General features: G+C 39.2%; 1 protein-coding gene and 1 pseudogene across 7 annotated transcripts in view; both read left to right on the top strand.

Annotated features, from left to right (window-relative positions):
* The window catches only part of ELOC (elongin C), a 36,142-nt gene extending 19,692 nt beyond the window's left edge, over positions 1–16,450 (top strand). For 6 of the 7 annotated variants that reach the window (XM_054708247.1, XM_054708243.1, XM_054708246.1 and 3 more), the window contains exons 3-4: positions 2,020–2,163; positions 7,921–8,862. In XM_054708247.1, the coding sequence (XP_054564222.1) occupies positions 2,020–2,163; positions 7,921–8,111 (335 nt within the window). In that variant the 3' untranslated portion in view covers positions 8,112–8,862. Of the gene's footprint in view, positions 1–2,019; positions 2,164–7,920; positions 8,863–16,344 lie in introns of those variants that run through there. The other variant, XM_054708248.1, reaches the window with a different exon arrangement.
* LOC114234716 (U6 spliceosomal RNA) lies at positions 7,684–7,778 on the top strand (annotated as a pseudogene).
* Positions 16,451–22,260: the final 5,810 nt, after the last annotated feature.

The raw sequence follows: 22,260 nt of genomic DNA, 5'->3' as shown, positions 1-22,260 counted from the left end.
GTTATGAAAAATTGTAAGAATAATACACCACCTAGCCTTTACCAGTTTTTACTGTTTTGCCACATTTGCTTTCTCTGTGTGTGTGTGGGTGTTTATATATACATATATACATGAGTACATACACACATAAACATAAAAATGCTTCCTTATCTATCATTTAAGATTTAGTTGTACACACCTAAATACATCAGCATGTGTTCGGTTCATATTCAAAGTTTTTCAGTTGTTTCAATAGTGTTCTTTATAACAGGTTTATTATTTTATTTTATTTTTTTTTATTTCTTTATTGATTAAGGTGTCAATATTTGTCCTCATCCCCCCATTCCCATCCCACACCCCTACAGGTTTATTATTTTAAATCCAGAATCTAATCAGGAAACACTTATTGCATTAATTTGTCTATTTAGTCTCCTTTTTAATTTTTTAATACATATATGTTTTTATTGTTGATAGTATTACAGATGTCTCCTATTTCACTCTCGTTAGCCCCCTCCTCTAGTCTCCTTTAAACAGTTCCCTACCTGGCTATCCTGGGGTGAGGAGTGAAATCTTCCAAGGCATTTTTAAATTTAGATTTGTCTCAGTGTTTTCTCCTATTATATTCAGAGTAAATACTTTGGGCAGCAGTAGTACATAAGTGATTTTGATATTTATTAATGCTAATTTTAGGGATTTCTAAATTAACTATTAAGAAATAAATGAGTGGCCCTGGTTGGTATGTTCAGTGGTTAGAGCATTGGCCCTCATCCAAAGGTTACAGGTTCAATCCCAGCCCTGGCCGGGGCCGGGTGTGTTCGGGAGGCAACCAGTGTCTCACATTGATACTTTTTTCTCTCTCCCCCCCCCCCTCTTTTCTCTCTCTCTCTCTCTCTCCTCTCCCTCCCTCTCCCCCTCCCCCTCTCTCCTTCCCTCCCTCCCCTCCTTCCTTCCACTCTCTAAGAAAAAATATCCTCACCTGAGTGAAAAAAAGAAATAAATGAATAAATGTGTGTTAGTACCTGAACATTACTTCAGCCTCATCCTATGTACTTCTCTCTAGGGCTCCCTAAATTGTTAGAATAAGCCATAAGAAACTTTCAGGTATTGGTAACCATAAATATTAAAATTCTGTCAGTATAATAATGTGAGAGTTATATATGTGAGAAAGATATTAAAGGGATATGTAAATATATATACTTCCCAGAAAGTTATATTGATCTAGCCACTGTGCTGAAGCCAGTATGGCGTCAGTGGGGGTAGATGGTAGCAAGTGACATCTACACACTCCTATCTCCTCACCTCTACTTTCAGTGTTTAAAGATTGAATTTGTCTGTATTTATTACTTTCATTGTGTAGTAATTTAAACTGAGCAATAAAATATTTTGATAATTATTTTCGTGGATCAAGAATAAAATCCTAAGTAAAGGAAGCCCTAACATTTAGAATTTGGGCTTGTCAGCAGTTGAGCTCACATGGCATATAAACATTCATTCATTCATTAGCACACTATGCATTTCATTTTTAAGATAAGTATTTCAGGTGATAGAATTAAAGTTTTACCTTTTTCTAAATTGATTTTTAGAAATAGAGGAGGGGAGGTGGGAGAAAGAGAAACATCAATGTGAGAGCACATCTATCGGCTGCCTCCTACATGCCCCCTACTGGGGATGGAGTCCCCAGTGCATGGGATGACGCACAACCAACTGAGCCACACCAGCCAGGGCTAAAATTTTACTATATGAATATTTTGTTTTAGTCTTCAAATTTGAATTTGCTGCTGTGTTCACAAAAATATTATTAATGCTTCCTTGAAAAATAGTGGTAAATTTTCACCCAAAGTAACATCCTGGAATTTAGTTATTGTGACATTGGAAAATGTGTAGAGAATAATAAACAAGAAGCTTAAAATCTTTAAAATCTTGGTAGCTATTACCCACGAGAAATCTTTCTGGTCTGAGTTCCTCAAAGATTAACCTTGGTAAACCTGTTTATTGTTCATAAATTTTGTGATTCAAAAGTCATTTTACTACTTTATTTAGATGGAGAAGAGAAAACCTATGGTGGCTGTGAAGGCCCTGATGCCATGTATGTCAAATTGATATCTTCAGATGGTCATGAATTTATTGTCAAAAGAGAACATGCATTAACATCAGGAACAATAAAAGCCATGTTGAGTGGCCCAGGTAGGAACATTTCCTTTATTTTCTCTTCATATATCTTCACTTCTAATGTTTGATGAATGTTTTAAATGACTCATAACATTTAAAAGAGACATTAACTATTTGAACATCGCATGATTATGTTGCATTGGGGAAAAGTTGGTTTCTGCCATACCCTATTTTTAATTAGTTACCCTAGTTTCAATAAGAGCCAGTTGGTTACTTGGAAATAGGAAGGATCGTTTTCCTAGGTTAGTTTCCATGGTCAGCTTCTTCTACACCAGCCTCTGGTGATTTGTGCTCCTGCTTCTAAACTTTATCTATAGAAGTTACCACCTCCAAATATCTATTCTTAACATTTTCTCTGAGGTAATTTTTCTTGGGGATTGGAATTTCTGGAACATATGGTGACTTCTATGTTTAACTTTTGGAGGAAATGCCAAACTTTGCACAGTGGCTAAACCACTTTACATTCCTACCAGCAGTGTATGAGGGTTCCTTATGTGGTTTTCTCCACATCCTCACTGACACTTCACTTGCAATTTTTTTATTCTAGCCATCCTAATGGGTACCAGTAGTGTGTCATTGTGGTTTTGATTAGCATTTCCCTAGTGACTAATGATGTTGACTATCTCTTCATGTGCTTGCTGGTTATTTGTGTATCCTCTGGAGAAATGTCTCTTCAAGTCTGTTGCCGACTTTTTAATTGGGTTGTTTGTCTTTTCTGTTGTTGAGTTGTAAGAGTTCTTTATAAATTTTGGACACTAGATTCTTATCAGATACATGATTTAATATTTTCTCCCATTCGGTAAGTTGTCTTTTTCTTAGTAGTATCTTTTATTCTTTTCTTTAAAAAAAAAATACATGTTTTCTTAGAAATACTTTTTTTTTAATGTATTTTTTTTTATTGATTTCAGAGAGGAAGGGAGAGAGAAAGACATCAATGATGAGAATCATTGATTGGCTGCCTCCTGCACACGCACCACCACCACCACCACCAGGGAACAAGCCTGCAACCCAGGCATGTGCCCCTGACCGGAATCCAACCCAGGACCCTTCAGTCCACAGGCCAATGCTCTATCCATGGAGCCAAACCAGCTAGGGCTTTAAATATATTTTTGTTGATTTCAGAGAGGGAGAGAGATATAGAATCATCAATGATGATAGAGAATCATTGATCAGCTGCCTCCTGCACGCCCCACACTGGGGATCTAGCCCACAAACCAGGCCCGTGCCCTGACTGGGAATCAAACCGTGACCTCCTGGTTCATAGATTGACGCTCAACCACTGAACCTCGCTAGCCGGTCCTTAGTTGTATTTTTTGATGAACAAAAGTTTTTTATGTTGATGAAGCCCAATTTATCTCTTATCCCATTGCTGTTTTTTGGAGGCCTGTCTAAAAACCCATTGCCAAATCCAGTGTCATGAAGATTTACCCCTATGTTTTCTTACAAGAGTTCTGTGGTTTTAGCTCTTGTAATTAGGTTTTTTTATTTTAAGTTAATTTTTGTGCATGACATGAGGTAATAATTTAATTTTATCTTTTGCATGTGGATGTACCAGGACCATTTGTTGAAGAGACTATTCTTTTTTTTTTTTTTTAATATGTTTTTATTTTTTAGAGAGGAAGGAAGAGGGGAGAGAGAGAGAAAAAAAATCAGTGATGAGAGAATAATTGATCGGCTGCCTCTATCCATTGATCCAAACCGACTAGGGCAAGAGAGACTATTCTTTACCCTGTTGAATGGTCTTGGCACCCTTGTTGAGAATCAGTTGATCACAGATGTGCAGGTTTATTTCTGGACTCTTAATTCTCTTCCATTGTGCTATATATCTGTCCTTATCTCAGTACCAAACTGGGGGTTCAGGGGGTTGTTGCTAATCCTTACCTGAGGATATTCTTTCCATTGCTTTTCAAAGAGAGTGGAAGGGAGGGAGGGGGGAGAAAGGAAAACATCGATGTGAGAGAGACACGTTGATTGATTGCCTCCCACATGCGCCCAACCGAGGGCAGGGAGCAAACCTACAACTCAGGTACGCGCCCTTGACCCTTCGGTGCAGGGGCCAATGCTCTAACCATGCTCAGGGCCAGTACCAGACTGTTTGGATTTACTGTAGTAAGTTTTGAAATTGAGAACGGTGAGGCCTCTAACTTTTTTTTCAAGATTGTTTTGGCTATTTGGGGTCCCTTGCAATTCCCTTTCTATATTTTTTTACTATGGAAACTTAAAAACTACATGGAAGTAGAGACTAATACACTTCCATGTACACAGCGTCAGTGGTTTACCAACATTTTGCCAATCTTGTTTCATCTCTTATTCTCACCTTTTAAAGAATATTTCAAGCAAATCCCTGACATTGTCATTTCCCTCATAAAATCTTTATAGTCCCCCTTTGTTCCAGACCATCAGTTTTACAAAGAAACAAGGTTATTTATATAATGCCCACATCCTGATTAGACTTACTGTTTCAGCTTGTAAACTCATAATTAGAACATCAGAGGCTTGCTTGGAATCTGGTTCATTTTACTGGGCAAGAATACTTCATAGGTAGCACTGTTGTATCCTATTGTAACACATCTTTTAGCAATGTCAAGATTGATTAGTGGTTCCAGGGTTATCAATCTAATTCATCCATGAACAGGCCCCCCCAGTCAGACTTTCATATAATGGTTTTAGCATTCATTGTGATTATTGCTGAGATATATACTTCATTTGAAATTACAAAACAGTGATTTCCTAATTGTGTAGTTTCTTCTGCATTTATTAGTTAGAATTCTCTTTTAAAGAACTGGTTATTCTGAAATACAGTCTGTATAGGAAAGAAAAGGTTAAATGCCTAATTTTTTTCCCCTTTATAATTTTGCAGTGTAATAAATTGCTTCTCCAGCATCCTCCAATAGCAAAGAGTTGGGGGGGGGGTTGTTTTTTGTTTTTGCATATCATTATCAGCTCCTGACTTTATATATATAGTACTTTTACATCTGGCAGTCATTCTTATTGGTGCTCAAGCACTCCATTTTTATGACAGAAGGACCCACGTCATATTGGTTTCTGTGTCCTTTTGATATGGCTCCATTGGTCTTGGATAGCTACTACTTTCTGTAATACTGAGATTTCTCAGGCTCATTTTGCATGTTATTCCGTTAATCCTGAGAATGGCCATTTTTCCAAGAGCCCCTATTTCTTCTAATGAGAAATGATAGTTAGGGACCCCAGTCTGTGCACTAGCAGGAATCGTTGCTCCTGGCTTGAATTGCTTTAGACTTCTGTTGGACAGAGCTAGGATGTACTTTGGAGGGGAGATCACAAATGTCAAGAAAATTTTAAAAATTGAAATTAGAGGAATTTTGCTTGTTGTAAGCTTGACTCCTTTACTTTAATAAGAAGAGCTTTATCTTGAAGATCAAACTTTCAGCCCAAAACTAATGTTTGCATAAAGAGGAATGAAGTGCTGATACATGCCATAACATGGATGCACCTTCTAAACATTATGATAAGTGAAAGAAGCCAGTCACAAAAGGTCGCATATTTTGTAATTCCATTTGTATGAAATATCTAGAGCAGATAAATCCATAAAGATAGCAAGTAGATTGGTGTGATAGAAAATAGAGGTTGGGGTAGGGAAATGGGGAGTAATTGCTTAAAGGTTACAGGATTATTTTTGGGGTTGATAAAAAATGTTTTGAAACAAGATAGGGTGCTTACACAAAATTGTGAATGTAAACTGAATTGTACACTTTCTTTAAATGGTTAAGTTTGTGATGTGAATTTCACTTCAAAAAAAAAATCTAAATGTTTGTCTAGTCTCAAATAAGGGCCTATTGGTAATGATTCATACATATATTCAAGAAAGAAACGTTTTTATTATTGACAAACCAAGTTACCTATAGCTATGAATTATTTTGCTGAATCCTGCTCTTCTTTCTTCCCACCCCCCAACCAACATGCAATTAGAAATCCTTTAAAAATACTACATTCTCAGAAAGTATATTTTTTCTGCCTTTTGTATTTAGGTCATAGTGCTAGTGCTTGACTGCTAAGAAAATGTTTTTGGTTGTTGTTGTTTTTTTTTTAATATGTATTTATTGATTTTAGAGAGGATAGGGGAGAGAGAGAGAGAGAATTGTCGAAGTGAAAGAGAAACATGGACCTATTGCCTCCCATACGCACTCCAACAGGATCGAACCCAAAACCTAGGTGTGTGCCCTGACCGGGAATCAAACCGATGACCTTTTAGTGCACAGGCGACACTCAGTCAACTGAGCCACACTGGCCTGGCTAAGAATATATTTTATCCCTATAATAAAAGCTAAATGATAAATTTCTTTATATGACTAAAGAAATTTTGAGAGATTACTACAAATTGTTTCTTAAGAGTTATTAAATAAGATCTCATTAATGTGATTATATTTTTTAAAACTAAAGGGGAAAACAGTACATTTTCTTTCCTGAAAAGGTTTTTAAAATAGTATGTCACCTATTTATTTTTACATGGCAATTCAATATAGCACAGGGCTCCTAATGGTCCATGAAGACTTGATTCCTACTTACCCTTCAGTAATCCCAACATCAAGATTCTTTGGAAAAGCTCCAAGGTGTCCAGACTTCCAGAAGAGAATCACAATTTTAAAATTCAGTCTTGATGAATCTCAAATGCTATCTTAATAAAGATCTTTTTATGTTTATACTCAAAAGTCAGAGTTAGATATTTGCTTGATGCTAGTTGGATTTATTTCATGTCATAATACTTTGCTAGGGCTGCCATAGACCCACCCTGGCCTGTGTGGCTAACTGGTGTGGCTGCACTGAGAGATTGCCAGTTTGATTCCCAGTCAGGGCACATGCTGGTGTTTTAGGCTTCATCCTTGATAGGGGACCATGCAGGAGGCAGCTGATCCATGTTGCATTCTCACATTGATGTTTTTCTCCCTCTCCCTTTCTCTAAAATCAATCAATAAATAAAAATTTTAAAAGGTACCATAGACTGGGTGATGTAAACAACAGAAATTTATTTTGAATGGTCCTAGAGCAGTGGTCGGCAAACTCATTAGTCAACAGAGCAGCAAACCGCGGCTCGAGAGCCGCAGTTTGCCGACCACTGTCCTAGAGGGTAGAAATTCAAGATCATGGTGTCAGCAGCATTGATTTCTTCTGAGATGGCCTTCTCCCTCTGTGTTCACATTGTCTTCCCTCTGTTTGTGTCTGTGACCTAATCCCCTCTTTTTTTCTTTTTTTTAATATATTTTTATTGATTTCAGAGAGGAGGGGAGAGGGAGAAAGAGATAGAAATGTTAGTGATGAGAAAGGATCATTGATTGGCTGCCTCCTGCACGCCCCACACTGGAGATCGAGCCTGAAACCCGGGCATGTGTCCTGACTAGGAATCGAATTGTGATCTCCTGGTTCATAGATCAACGCTCAACCACTGAGCCACTCTGGCCGGGCCCTAATCCCCTCTTCTAAGGCTACCAGTCACATGATTAGAGTCCATCCTAATAACTCCTGTTTTGCTTTAATTACCTCTTTAAAGACCCTGTCTCCATGCTCACTTTGGCAGTACGTATACTAAAATTGGAACAATAGCATGGCTCCTGTGCAAGGATGAAATGCTAATTTGTGAAGCATTCCATATTTAAAATGCTTCCTGAACAGGAGGGGGGAAAAAACACCCGTCTCCAAATACAGTTACATTTGAAGTGCTGGGGGGTAAGGACTTCCACATAAGAATTTTGGAGGAACACACGTCAGCACATAACATGCCTTTTTTTTCTTTTATAGGTCAGTTTGCTGAGAACGAAACTAATGAAGTCAATTTTAGAGAGATCCCTTCACATGTGCTATCAAAAGTGTGCATGTATTTTACTTACAAGGTTCGCTACACTAACAGCTCCACGGAGATTCCTGAATTCCCAATTGCACCTGAAATTGCACTGGAACTGCTGATGGCTGCGAACTTCCTAGATTGTTAAATAAAGTAAATTATAATAAACTGTTAACTTTTTTCAGTATTTAATACCTGTAGTTCAGTTAGTAATTTTTTCATATATAGCATGTTGCCTGTGTGCGATTGAACTTTAAAGTTCATTGCAAAGCAGACTATCGTCTCTTCTTTTGCATAGCACAGTTGAAATTTTTTTGCTACATCAACAGATTAAGGACATTTTCACAAATAATGCCAGTTGCTAGCTAGTTTTGCCTTACCCTTTGGGTGTGGTTTTTAAAATTAGAGTGGTGGCAATATAGTAAATGCTGAAATTTAGTCATAAATGAACATATTCTACAGGTAAATATTGGGCTATGTATTTTTATGTTTTTAGTGTTGTTTTTTTTTTAACCTATTCTGATCTTATAGCCATCATTACCATTATTAGAATTATGCAAATAATTGCATTATAAACATGTTTATAACTTAGCCAAATGTTGATTTTTATAACTCAAAGACATGAGTTGAAATTTCTTATGTGTCTTTTGATAAACTGCAGTATTGTTTAAGTGTATCTTGTCTTTTTGTTCATTGCTACAATTTAAGAACTTTATTTAAAAGCAATTTGGAAGATTACTTGGTACGGCTGTTGGAACAGTGACCTTTTGAACTGTAGCCACATGGTCAATAAGTAAAGTACATGACCTTGATTTCATGTGTACTGTGCATTTTGGCCAATCCAAAGTACTGTATTTTCATTGACTATAAAGCTTCCTTTGCAATATTCATTCTTCTTACATAGTCCCTTGTTGTGATTATACTTCTGGTTATTTAAATGTTTTAAAAGACTCACTATGAACTTTACCCACATCTTAAAAGCTAGACTTTTCTGAACAATTCCAGTCTTCCTGCATCCAACTGAAATGTTATAAAATATGACAAACATGTGGACAGATACAGTGCAAATCTTATAATGCACTTTGATATGGTATATGAATTATCTTCTATTAATTAAAATGTGTCCCAATAAATATGCCCATCATTTGTGGGTCTTCTACTGATATCTAACTTAAAAGAGGTCATTCAACTTTTATACTAAGCAGACAAAAAAATTTCAAAAGCTATGACAGAGCATCTCTGCTGAGGCCTGGGAAAAGAGAACTGTAGTTTGGTTTGTTATTTCTATCTTAGTAAATCAAGGCTGTCATTAGGGTTTTTAAGTTTTCATCTTAGTTCTTCAAGACTGGTTTAATATGGACCAGTTTTTAGGAAACTGCAAAAACCATAAATAACAAAGATCTATAAACTATTTTCCTCTTAGAAAACTTAGCATTGTACTTTCCAGCTTATGGAAAGCAGTTAAATATATATGTTAATTCCATATACTTAGTAACTTCTTAAGATACTCTGGTACATAGTTTAGTATAGAAGATTATCAAGTACAAGAATTATGTTCTGCTACTTCAGACAAATAATGTCAATTATAAACCTAAATAATAAAAGGTTAAGCTAGAATCAAGTTTTACTTTGACCAATTTTAATAGGTTACTTTTTATGTTAGATCCACAAGTAACCTTAAATTAAAATACTGAAAAAGAATTGAAAGATTAGGACAACATGTATATCTTGTGGCAAATGGTACTTGCATGTTAATAAAGGCTCTGTTGACTGAAAGGTTTGATGAACACTTGGTGTTTGATCTTTTTAGCCTTAATTTTGTCTTCCTGAGGATTCATGTAACTGTTTGCTTCAGGATATCTTATTGAACAACAGGGATTTTTATTTGGTTAAATTTAAGAAATTAATTTGATATAGCATGGAAACTTTATCAGCTTTCTAACACTTGGTAATTAGTTTACTTTTTAAATTATGTGCAAGTTTCCTTTAAAACTTTTTTCTGCACAAATATCCCACAAAATCCTCTATTTTATTCATTTAACATTTAATTTTTTGTACTATCTAGATTATGCTTTCTAGATTGCTTGTCTTTTATGTAATTATTATTGACAGATAACAGTTTTCTTTTGAAGAATCTTGTTGATATTGAGAAATACAATTTACTATAAGCAGCAAATTCAGCTCATGTTACAAGAGAGAAACAGAGACATCTTGCTATTCATGGACCTGTCATCTTATTGAGTCATTTTGCTAAGGTTATCAATTATTCTTTCAAAAGAGTATGAATATTCTGAGAAATACTATGAAATTGCTGTTAAAGATTGAAGAGTGATTAAATTAATCCCTAGTAATTATCTATATAGAGGAAATTTCATACAGACTTTTCGGTGCTAAGTTGAGCTTTTGATTGGTTATGCCTAAGTTTGATAAAGCATGATCTGGAAATTAATACATGCCATTGATTTGTAAGTCAGTAATGTTTGTGCTCAAGTTTTATATTCCTGTTAGGCAAAACTCTTAAATATTGTACCTAATGGTTTGTTGGTTTAAAAAAATAATTTTTGCCCTGAAGTATTTTGGTATATTGGAGCACCAACTGAGAGTTAGAAAGTCTGAAATCTTGTGCTAATTAGCCATGTAATCTTGAATAAGTCACTGGGCCTTAATTTCACATCTAGAAAATTAGGAAGCTGCACGTCTCTAGGGTAATGTTTACCACTTTTTAAAAATATATCTATTATTGATTTCAGAGAGGAAGGAAGAGGGAGAGAGAAACATCAGTGATGAGAAAGAATCATTGATTGGCTGCCTCCTGCACACCCCACAGTGGGGATCGAGCCTGCAACCCGCGCATGTACCCTGACCAGGAATGAAACCATGACCTCCTGGTTCATAGGTCAATGCTCAACCACTGAGCCACGCTGGCCAGACACCACTTCTTTTTATAAGCAAACAAGATTGCAACAATTACAGATGATTAGATCGGAATAAATAAGAGAAAATGGCTTTTTTGCTGCATCTTTTAAGTATAAACTTAACTTTGGTGCTTTTGATTAGGCATTAGCTATTACCCATCAGTACTAAATATATTATTAGTTAGATTAATTTAGGATTCTTGTAGTTTTCTATTGCCTGTCATATAAAGAAAATCCAGCTTTAGCTCTGGTTATCGATAATTATTGATATAAAAGGAAATTGTGCTGTTTTCATACCAGTATATGCAATGCCAGGTCAACCCGAAACTCATTTTTCATTCATACTCTAATTTAGTTAACTTACCCTGAATTAGGTACATATGTAATTTCTTTAATTCATGTATCTAGCTGAAAACAGAAGACTTTTTTTGTAATGCCCTGTGGAATATTCCATTTCCTTCTTCCACATTCCTTGGTTGGTACCCCCAATCCAAGTTGTTTTTAATTTGAAAATTGTAAGTTGCTTTGGCATGGAACTTACAAAGTTGTTCTATAAATCTTGTGTTTGTTATTTCTTCCATAGGACATAAGTGCATCAGAATCAGATTTTCCCTTTTTTTAAAATATATTTTTATTGATTTCAGAGAGGAATGGAGAGGGAGAGAGAGAAACATCAATGATGAGAGAATCATTGATTGGCTGCCTCCTACACGCCCCCAACTGGGGATTGAGGCCTTAACCTGGGCATGTGCCCTTGGCCGGAATCGAACCTGGGACCCCTCAGTCCGCAGGCCGACGCTCTATCCACTGAGCCAAACCGGTTTCAGCAGGAAATAAGGCTTGTGATTAATTCCACCTGTGCATAACAACGGGCTCAGATCCACGGTTAGAATTTTTTAAATTTCCACCTGTTAAGGTAACTTTGTGGCCTCAGCTCTTTAGGAATAGGTTTTCATTGGAGAGTACCTTGATTATTTAAGGATGGGGGATATTTTGGCTCAGCTTCCTAGAGGCCTCCGGCTCCATTTTAGATTGCTCCATTGACAATACCAACTCCATTTTTCTGTTTTTCTTTCACATTTCTCCCTTTAAAAAAAAATAGGTATATTTATTTCAGAGAGGAAGGGAGATAAAGGTAGAAACAGCAATGATGAGAGAGAGCCATTGATTGGCTGCCTCCTTCATGCCCCACATTAGGGATCAAGCCCCCAACCCAGGCAGGTGCCCTGACCAAGAATTGAATCGTGATTTCCTGGTTCATAGGTTGACGCTCAACCACTGAGCCATGCAGGTTGGGCATTACATTTTCCCTTTTCTAGCCAGATCTTTACTTAGAAAGCATGGGCTAGCCATTAGGAAGTACAATTGGTCTGTCATTGAAAAGCAACATTGATCCCTCGTCTCCAGGAAGGCTCATTTCCAGTATGTCGTCCCACGTAGGAGATAAGTGGTCTCCCGAGTGTACATCAGGAGAGCTTATGGCCACATTTGAGCAACAAGGAGGCTTGTTGGAAACAAAGCTAAATCATATTTCTCCACATTTAAAGTTCTTTGGTAGAGGTGGTCTCAGATTTATTTACTGTAACATCTCTAGGCAATGGGCTACCATTCTGGTAATGGCTATTAGTGATTGTTGCATGCACCTGGTAAGACACTTGATTAATGTGGCAAACAGTATAATCAAACACCAATGTAATGAAGGGTTTATAATAGGGAACGAAGCCAGCTCCCTATTCCTGCAGGCAGCCAGCTAAATAAGTCTGTCCAATCCCAGTTGAGGGGCTAATGTTCTGTCCAAGGATTGTAATAGTTTATTTCAGAACCTCAAGCTGTTGTATCACTTTACCTGATTTCTTGACATCGAAACAACATTGTTCTTCCAACGGCACAAGTACCACCTTGCTGGGTGGAATCCTAAGGTTTTGTAGAGCTATCTCAGGCAGTCGAGAGCAGTGGGAGTAACGTTCCATGATTGTCCTCCAAGAATAGATTGCTGATCGACCTTTCTAATTCAACTATATCATACCAAAGGAAAAAACTCTAGGGAAGGCATGCCCAAAGCCTTGCTTATTTATTATGCGGTTTGGGGTGGAAAGGACTGAAAAGACAATATTCAAAATCCCAAATTTGTTTGGTTTATTTTGGTCAAAATTTGTAGACAAAAGAGCCTAGGTTAGGGACAATGGCAGAGGAAGAAGAGTTTCCGGTGACAGCATCAGGTACTAAACTACCACATCTACCTCATCATCAGCAAGGTAGCATGTTTGGGTCCCACATAAGAAAAACTCAGCCCTAACTGGTTTGGCTCAGTGGATAGAGCATCGGCCTGCGGACTGAAGGGTCCCAGGTTCAATTTCGGTCGGGGGCATGTACCTTGGTTTCAGGCACATCCCCAGTAGGGGGTGTGCAGGAGGCAGCTGATTGATGTTTTTCTCTTATCGATGTTTCTAACTCTATCCCTCTCCCTCTCTCTAAACATAAAATATATTTTTTTTAAAAAAGAAGAAAAACTCAGTGCCCTCAAGTGAGAGCCTGTGATTAGGCCCTCACCCCAGACCCTGAGTACAGTATTAAGTTCTATTTATGAGGCGGGGACTTTATGTTCTCCAATTGTTGGATGATCATAATAGTCATCAACACGGAAGACAGAGTCATCGTAATTTATCATGAGTGATTAAAAGAGCACCTGAGGTTTTGATATGTTTCAGTCAGGATTGGAATATTAGTATGGGTTTGGTTGTTTCAAGTTTTTGGGCTGAGATTCTTTGAAACATTTTGTTTTCCACCAAATACCAGATTTTTTTATCTAGTCCCCAAACAGTATTCGAGAGCGGAAGGACACCCGCTTTCAGGATTGAGTGGTGTTATCCCCTCAATTTCCCCACATTAAAGAGACACTGTAAGAAGTAACATTACAGTTGCTTAAAACCCATCAAGGTGTGAACTTGTCATCTGAATCATACAAAAAAGTATAGTTACATGCCAGGGCTGACCAGCAGACCCTGAGCAATGGATGAACAGATTGCTCTGACACAGGTTTCTGTGAAAGAGAGGCTAAGGGACTGTTTTACTTTAGAAGTAAAAGCAGCCCTGTTCACCTGCCTAGTTGGCTTTTTATTGTAAGAGCTTGAACTCAAATTAACCTCTAGATACAATCAGCAGGGTGAGCATCCTTGAGAAAGCATATGCTTCTACAAGGTCGGGTCTTTAAACATAGAGATTATAGTAAAACACTCGGGGGATTGGACTTGTTTGGAAAAGTCAAGGTAGGGGCTGCCGCCTTTGGCAAGGTCCCCTCAGAGGCCCTGACCTTTCTGAGAATCCTCCTTACAGACATTCCAACCAAGCCCCATGCTTCCCCACAGTTACACATTTTTATAATCAGTAAATGAAACAGACAAAGGGAAGATCAAATGTAAGGGTTGCTGAGTAGTTTCATGTATTACTGGTCTGATGTGGATCTTGAGAGAGCCATGCACATCAGATGCCATCTGATTTGATCCCAGAATGAGAATCCTAGTGGTGGTCTTGGGTTGTTCAGGGATTTTTAGCTTAAGGTCTCCAGTAGGTTGAGATGATCACTCAAGTGTGGGTGTCCTTTTTATATGAGAAACATGAATCCATGAGTCAATACCCTTGTTTAGCTGCACAAGGGTTAGTAAGTAATTCCTCATGTGGCCCTTTCCATCGGGCAGAAGGCATCTCTATGGAGATTGCATTTCCAATAGACAGTCTCCTGGATGAAGATCATGATGTAGATTCTCATGGGAGGAGCGCCTGTGGAATGATAACTTAGTGAACTGCTCTGTGAACTGTAACTTAGTCTTAGGGCCCTTTTAAGTTATTTACATTAAATTAGGAGGGCTCCATTCACACTGCAGGTGTAAATTCCTTGATCTAATCTCATGGGTCTGCCAGTAAGACTGTCAAAAGGAGAAAATCTATGTTTGTGGGAGATCTTAGGTTGAGCTATATCAAGGCCAGAGCCTTAGGCCAAAGCAGAGTAATATTTAATTGCCGCATTAGTTCTACAAGACTGGAGGACTGGGCATGATAAGCATAATGGAAATGTTGCAAAATCATTCAGATCGTATAAAGAGATTGTATAATTGGTCCTGTGAAGCGAATTTCCCAGTCGCTATGGAACTCTGAGGGGATTCCGCAAGTGGGGAAGGTCTTCCTAGGAGTATATTACTGACGGCAGAGGCTGTGGCTCTGGGGCATGGGAATGCCTCCAGCAAATGAGGAAACATACAAATCACTAGCACATATTTGTGTCCTTGGGAAGGGGACAACTGAATCAAATCCATTGACCAAAACTCAAAGGTCCTAAAGTCCAGGGAAAATGCCCAGGGGGGTCTGACTGGGCTTTTCAGAGTAGTGCTTTGGGCAGATTTGGCATACAGGGGAAGCTCTCTTTAAGAGCTTGTTTGGAGGTTCTAGCAGGGGAGCCAGCTACTCGTATACCCTTGACCGAAGACCAGTCCTCTCCTCTGGGGATAAGGTCATTCTTTGGCAGAGATGCACATGAATCAGTGAGGGAAGAGGGGGACACCCGCCTAGCCAGCCAGATCAGCCGAATCAACCCTGGCGATAAATGGGGTGACAGATGTCGTAGCCAGATTGCCCTCACATCCTGGGAAGCTATCTTGGAGATGGCTTCCAGTTGTATTGTTTTACTGATAAAAACCATTTTGTCACGGTTCAGGAGAATTAAGTCAAGTAAATAATGTAATATACAATTTAGGCAATCAGGGAAGGGTGGACAATCATTTGGATCTACTCATAAGTGTTTTTTAGAGTTCTATTTACAGCCCTGTTCCAACCACTTATATTGTGTCGAACAGCTCAATGCTGTGCTTCTATAATGTTATGTTACGCAGTTGGTCGTTACCCTTCACAGCATAACGACCGTTTGCATATTACATCTTTATTATATAGGGAGAGAGATAGAGACATCAATGATGAGAATCATCAATCGGCTGCCTCATGCATGCCCCCCACTGGGGATCAAGTCCAAAACCCAGTCATGTGCCCTTGACAGGAGTTGAACCCGGGACCCTGCAGTCCTCAGGCTCTATCCACTGAACCAAACTGGCCTGGGCTATTTCTATCTTCTTGGGTTGTTCAGGGATTGAAAAGATTATAGGGAATTAGAATAATTTCTTCCTTAAATGCTTGGTATAATTCATCAGTGAACGTATCTGGGCCTGGTATTTTCTGTTTTGGATGGTTATTAATTATTGATTCAATTTCTTTGATAGATGTAGGCCTATTTACATGTCTATTACTTCTGTAAGTATTGGTAGATGTATTTTTCAAGAAATTGGTTGATTTAATCTTGGTTATCAAATTTGTGAGCATAGAGTTGTTCATAATATCCTTTTATCCCTTTAATGTCCATGGGATTTCCCCCTTTCGTTTCTAACATTAGTAATTTGTGTCTTCTTTCTTTTTTCTCCTTAGGTAGCCATTTATTGAAGAATCTGCATCATTTGTCTTGTTGAATTTCCTATCTGACTTCAGCTCTCTGTAGCCTCACGATGTGGCTTTAAAAGTTTTCTGTTTTGCACCTCTCTCGCCCTTATTTCCTATAAACTGATCATGAGATATAGTCTTGATTAGGCTTTTTGGCAAGAGCATTTCATGTTACTTCCTATTGTACCATTTCCAGGTTGGTTCAGGTGTGTCATGATCCATTCATGATAAAGTTCCCCCTCAGCTTTTCATCTGATCGCTTTAGCACCCATTAATGATTGATGTTGGGCTCCATTACTTCACTAAAGTTTGCAAAATTATTCTTATTTCTTCATAGCTTCTATGTGCAATAGCTGAAATTCTCCTATAAGGAAGGACTCCCCTTTATCAACCATTTGGTTATCTTGAAATACAGTGCATATAGGAAAGGTAGAAAAAGTTAATGTTTCCACTTTTCCCCAAATGAGTTGGTGACCTAGCAAATTCAAAAGGTGATCAGTGCGAGGTTTTTCTTATATCATTATGAATTTATAGCATAATATGATTGTGTATGTGTGTACATAGATATGCATATATATATATATGTATTTCCATGTGGATGTGCTTCAGTTTATTGTAGTCCTTACTTGTTTTGTTGCTCAAACCATCTTATCTTTGGCCAGAAGAGTCCCTTCAAAGTTGGCCTCTCTTAATAATTTTCAACTCTTTGCTGCTTTTCATTGCAGTTGACAAGGCCAATAAGCAAAGAAACAATCAACAGGTTGAAATTTAATATTTACCTCAGTGATTCTCTAAGTTTCCACTTAAGTAACCCTAAGTGTGCCCTTGAATATCAAAGAGTCTGAAGAATATTCTATTTTAAATAAGCTACTAAATAGTAAAATTCATGCTCTAGGACCTTGTACGGTGTTTATCCTGTGGTTTCATCTACCCTGCCATATCCGCGGATTGTATTTCCCCAGTTCTATGACATGATTTAAGAAGCTATTAAGAGACGTCCTCAGCATCAAACTAAATATATATGATCCTTCTCTCTTCAAACTTCTTTCTGTTGACTCCTTTTTGCATATGAAAATAGTCAAATATCTTTCTGAAAACAAACAAACAAACAAAATTTCCCCCACCCTCTATCTGGCATTTGTCTCTAGTATAGTCTGATCTCCCTCTTTCTCTTCTCAGCTAAGCCTCTTGATGTCTCTCTGGCTTCACTTGGCAGTTCACACCACAATTCAAAAAGTAATCTGATGCAGATCACTGATATACTCCACGTTGCCAGTTTTTTTTAAAAACAAATCCTCTTAGATGAATTTACATTACTGACAACTTACTCCCTCCTCCACTCTCTTTGGCTGCTAGGTTACTCTCCTCGTAAATGTTGGTATTCCCCTAGCTTCTGACCTCAGAATCATACTCTTCTTTCTCCCAAAGTCTCTGCTGAAATGATCTCTTTATTCTCATGCTTTCAAATGTAATCATTTTACTAAATGAACTGGGCTCCTTCTGGGGCTGGCTCAGTTGGTTGGAGCATCCTCCATACTCAGAGGTGGAAGGTTCAATTCCCAGTCAGGGTACTTACCCAGGTTTCAACCCCGGTTCAATCCCGGTCGGGGTCTGTATGGGAGGCAACTGATCAATGTTTCATTCTCACATGACCTTTCTCTCCTCCCTCCCTCCCTTCCTCTAAAAAAAAAAAGAAGAAAAATTCAGGCCATCTAATGTTAAAATCAATCCCATACTACACCCAAATGATAGCTTCTCCCCACCCTCTCCAGCTTCAGGCCTGTGATGCAGAATTACCTGCTGAATATATTCCCTTCAGATGAAGTAATGGACTATGCTTTTTGTCTCTCTGGCATCTCCTCTTGTCTTCCCTCATTGTAGAATAAGCACTTCTTTCTTCCGAGAGCTCTCTTTACCTGTGATTCGATTGGGGCTGACCCCTGGCCCACCCATGCTGCAAGCCAGACCCTACCAATCAGAGTATCTCACCTCTTTCATCACTGATTGGTTGAGAGATGGAGCTGATTAAAACTAAGCCAATTAGAGCCCCTCCCAGATCTTTGTAGCTAGAACTATCCTGGGGTTATTGAGCTAGATATGAGTTGGATGGATGAAAGTCTGGGACTAGAGGCCACCTAGGTCTCCACAGAGATGGACAGAAAGGAGTCCTCCATATCAGTTGAACCTCTGTCCCCATGATTTCCTAGCAAATTTATTTGAGATAGATTTTACAACTTCCACTTGAAAAAGGTAGGACAGATGTCCTATATGAAGCTTAAAATCTTCATACATGTCCAAAATGGAATTATATTTTCCCCCTTTACTATCATTCCTTTTATTTCTATCAACTATATTTTCTTTCTTTTTATTATTTGTATATTTTTATTGATTTCAGAGAGGAAGGGAGAGGGAGAGATAGAAACATCAATGATCGGCTGCCTCCTGCACGCCCACCCCCCCACTGGGGATGGAGCCCACAACCCTGGCATGTGCCCTTGACCGGAATCGAACCTGGGACCCTTCAGTCCCCAGGCTGATGCTCTAGCCACTGAGCCAAACTGCCTAGGGCTTCTTTTTAAAAAATCCTTTATTGTTGAAATTATTACATGTCTCTTTCTCCCATTGACCTCTCCCCATCTGCTCCCACCCTCCAGCACATGCTCTCACCCCCCTACTATCTGTGTCCATTGCGTATGCTTACATGCATGCATGCAAGTCCTTTGGTTGATCTCTTACTCTTCCCCTCCTCTGCCTTCCCTCTGAGATTTGTCAGTCTGTTCAATGCTTTTATGACTGTATCTATTTTTGTTCATCAGTTTATGTTCATTATATTCCACAAATGAGTGAGATCATGTGATACTTATCTTTCTCCTACTGGCTTATTTCACTTAGCATAATGCTCTCCAGGTCAATCCATGCTGTTGCAGATGGTGAAAGTTCTTTTTTATAGCAGCGTAGTATTCCATTGTGTAGATGTACCACCGGTTTTTAATCCACTCATCTGCTGATGGGCATTTGGGCTGTTTCCAAATCTTAGCTATTGTAAATTGCACTGCTATAAACATAGGGAAGCATATATTCTGATTGGTGTTTCCGATTTCTTGGGATATATTCCTAGAAGTGGGATTACTGGGTCCATTGGGAGTTCCATTTTTTAAAAATATATATTTTTATTGATTTCAGAGAGGAAGGAAGAAGGAGAGAGAGATAGAGACATCCATGTTGAGAGAGAATCATGGATTGGCTGCCTCCTGCAAGTCCCCTACCGGGGATCGAACCCACAACCCGGGCATGTGCCCTTGATTGGAATTGAACCTGGGACCTTTCAGTTGGCAGGCCGACGCTCTATCCACTGAGCCAAACCAGCTAGGGCCATTTTTAATTTTTTGAGGAAACTCCATACTGTTCTCCACAGTGGCTGCACCAGTTTGCATTCCTACCAGCAGTGTACAAGGGTTCCTTTTTCTCCACATCCTCGCCAGCACTTGTAGTTTGTTGATTTGCTGATGATAGCCATTCTGACAACTCCTGTATTTTCAAATCAGAAACCTGGTGCTCAATTCTTTCCTTGTCCCTACATACTAACAATCCCAGTCCTGTATGTCCCCTCCCTAAATATCTCTAGAGCAGTGGTCGGCAAACTCATTAGTCCACAGAGCCAAATATCAACAGTACAACGATTGAAATTTCTTTTGAGAGCCAAATTTTTTAAACTTAAACTTCTTCTAACGCCACTTCTTCAAAATAGACTCGCCCAGGCTGTGGGCCGTGGTATTTTGTGGAAGAGCCACACTCAAGGGGCCAAAGAGCCGCGTGTGGCTCGCGAGCCGTGGTTTGCCGACCACTGCTCTAGAGGCCTTCATTTCCTTCCTCAATATGCCCTTGACCAAGCCCTCGTCATCCGTCTCTGATTTTTGTTTGACCCTTACTATAGCTTCCTTCTCTGGCTTTTGTTTGATCTTCTGTGATAAATCTGTTCAGCCACCAGAGCAGTCATTCCAAAACACAAATCTGGCCTCATCACTTCCCATTTGATAATACCTCAAATTTGCCAAATGGTTTCTAAGATAAAGTCCAACTCCCTCATCAGCCAACAAAGCCTTCCATGACCAAGTCTTGCCTGCCTCTAGTCTCCCAGCTCCTCCCATCAGTTTCCATTGGGCAATACCAAACTGACATCCCCTGTAGACACCAATTACATGCATGCTCCCTTCTCAGGAACGCCTCTCTTCTACCCCTTTTTACCTCTGCCCAGGCCTTGGCTCTTCCAGAAAGCCATCTTCAGCTCCTAGGCAAGACCACTTGAGCCTCACTTAGCATCCCATCATAGGCAGCAAGTAGCTTCCCCATATTCTAGCAAAACCTTTCATCTGTTTTCCTGATTGTAAGCAATGCGACTATGGGAATTGTGTCTTACTCATCTTTATATCCACAGTGCCTGGCATTCAGTATGTGTTTTTTGGTCAAAATTGCCACTTTTTAATTTTAATTTAAACTTTTTACTTTGTCAAACTGTGTGAAAATCCACCAATTAGATATATTTGGGGGCATCAGATATTCTTGGTGAAATGTAAAATCCACCTTGTCTATTAAGTTCAAGTTTAAAATGACTCAATATGATTAGTTACTTGGCATTGGAAGGACAACGCCGCATTGCATACTAGTCAAATAATTCAGTCTGCAGAGTCACGGAGTTAGCGTTCCCAAAGTAGAAGCCTGACTCTGCTGTTCATAAGCTGCCTCTCTAAGCCTCTTTCTAACCTGGAAATGGGAATTGGCTTCCGTACCTCATAATGCTGTTTCAAACTTTAAATACTACAGGAAATGCAAGTGCCTCTCACAGTGCCTGTGTGGCACATGGAAATATTCAACCCAAGGTAGATGTTATCATTACTGTCATTAATAAGGGCAGGCGTGGGAGAGTGCCACGTTCGGGCAAAGACATTGGGTGGGGTAGGGCGGGACAACATCCCAACCTCGAAAGTTTTCTATGAAGAGTTCAGGTCAGAGAGAGTGCCTGCCCAGACTTGTCTGTGTTCACAGTGATATGAAATCTGGGGATCTTGGCATGGGTATTTCTCAGTCATGGCCGTATACCTCACTTCTTATCTCTAGCCAGCATCTCATCTGCCGACTGGAGAGAGAACAGAGTACTGTAGGGGAAACACCAGGTATGGCCTCTCATCCATGTGCTGCTGTGCAGTTCATGGAGCTCCTCTACATCTCATCGAGACTCCACCACAAACTGCATGCGGGCATTTTTACCCCCATTTCATAGAGGACGAAACTAAGTCCAGAGACATTTAAGTGACCAACTCCAGGTCACCAAACTAAGAAGCTGAGTTAGGATTCAAATCTAGGCCTTTTGACTTCAAATCTAGTGCCTTTCCTAATACATGTTAAGCAAGATCAGGCAAAAATGCTCTCAAAAAATGGATGGGGAAGTTAGGCAGGACATAAGGTCATAGGCTGAGAAAGAACTATCTGGCAGGGACAGAAACAGTAGGGCTGCTGTCCTCCTAAGCAATATAGCAAAGATGACTATGTGATTGAGCAAGGAAGGCCTGACGAGCAGGTGTAAGAGAGCAACAGGAATTGTGATGACACCATTATGGAATGTTTTCACAATGGAAATAACTTATCTGGAAAGCTTTGGAGAAATGCAGACCCAGGGAGATAGCTCACCGTACCATTGTCTCATACCATTAAGGGGGAGCCAGACTGAAGGCCATCTAGGCCTTACTGGTGTTTGCTGTTGTGGGGGCCTGATGAGGCGGGGGCCAAACATGGCGGGGATCTCCCTTTTTCACGTCCCACGCTGCAAGAGAGATGAACGAACCGGTTCTAAATCGAGGCGGCCAGGGATTGAGAAATATTAGAAATAAAGAAAACAAGGCGCAGAAA

The sequence above is a fragment of the Eptesicus fuscus genome, chromosome 19 (assembly GCF_027574615.1).
Source record: "Eptesicus fuscus isolate TK198812 chromosome 19, DD_ASM_mEF_20220401, whole genome shotgun sequence".
Lineage (NCBI taxonomy): Eukaryota > Metazoa > Chordata > Mammalia > Chiroptera > Vespertilionidae > Eptesicus > Eptesicus fuscus.
The sequence above is the reverse complement of the archived record's forward strand: the minus strand, read 5'-3'. Positions and strand labels throughout refer to the sequence as shown.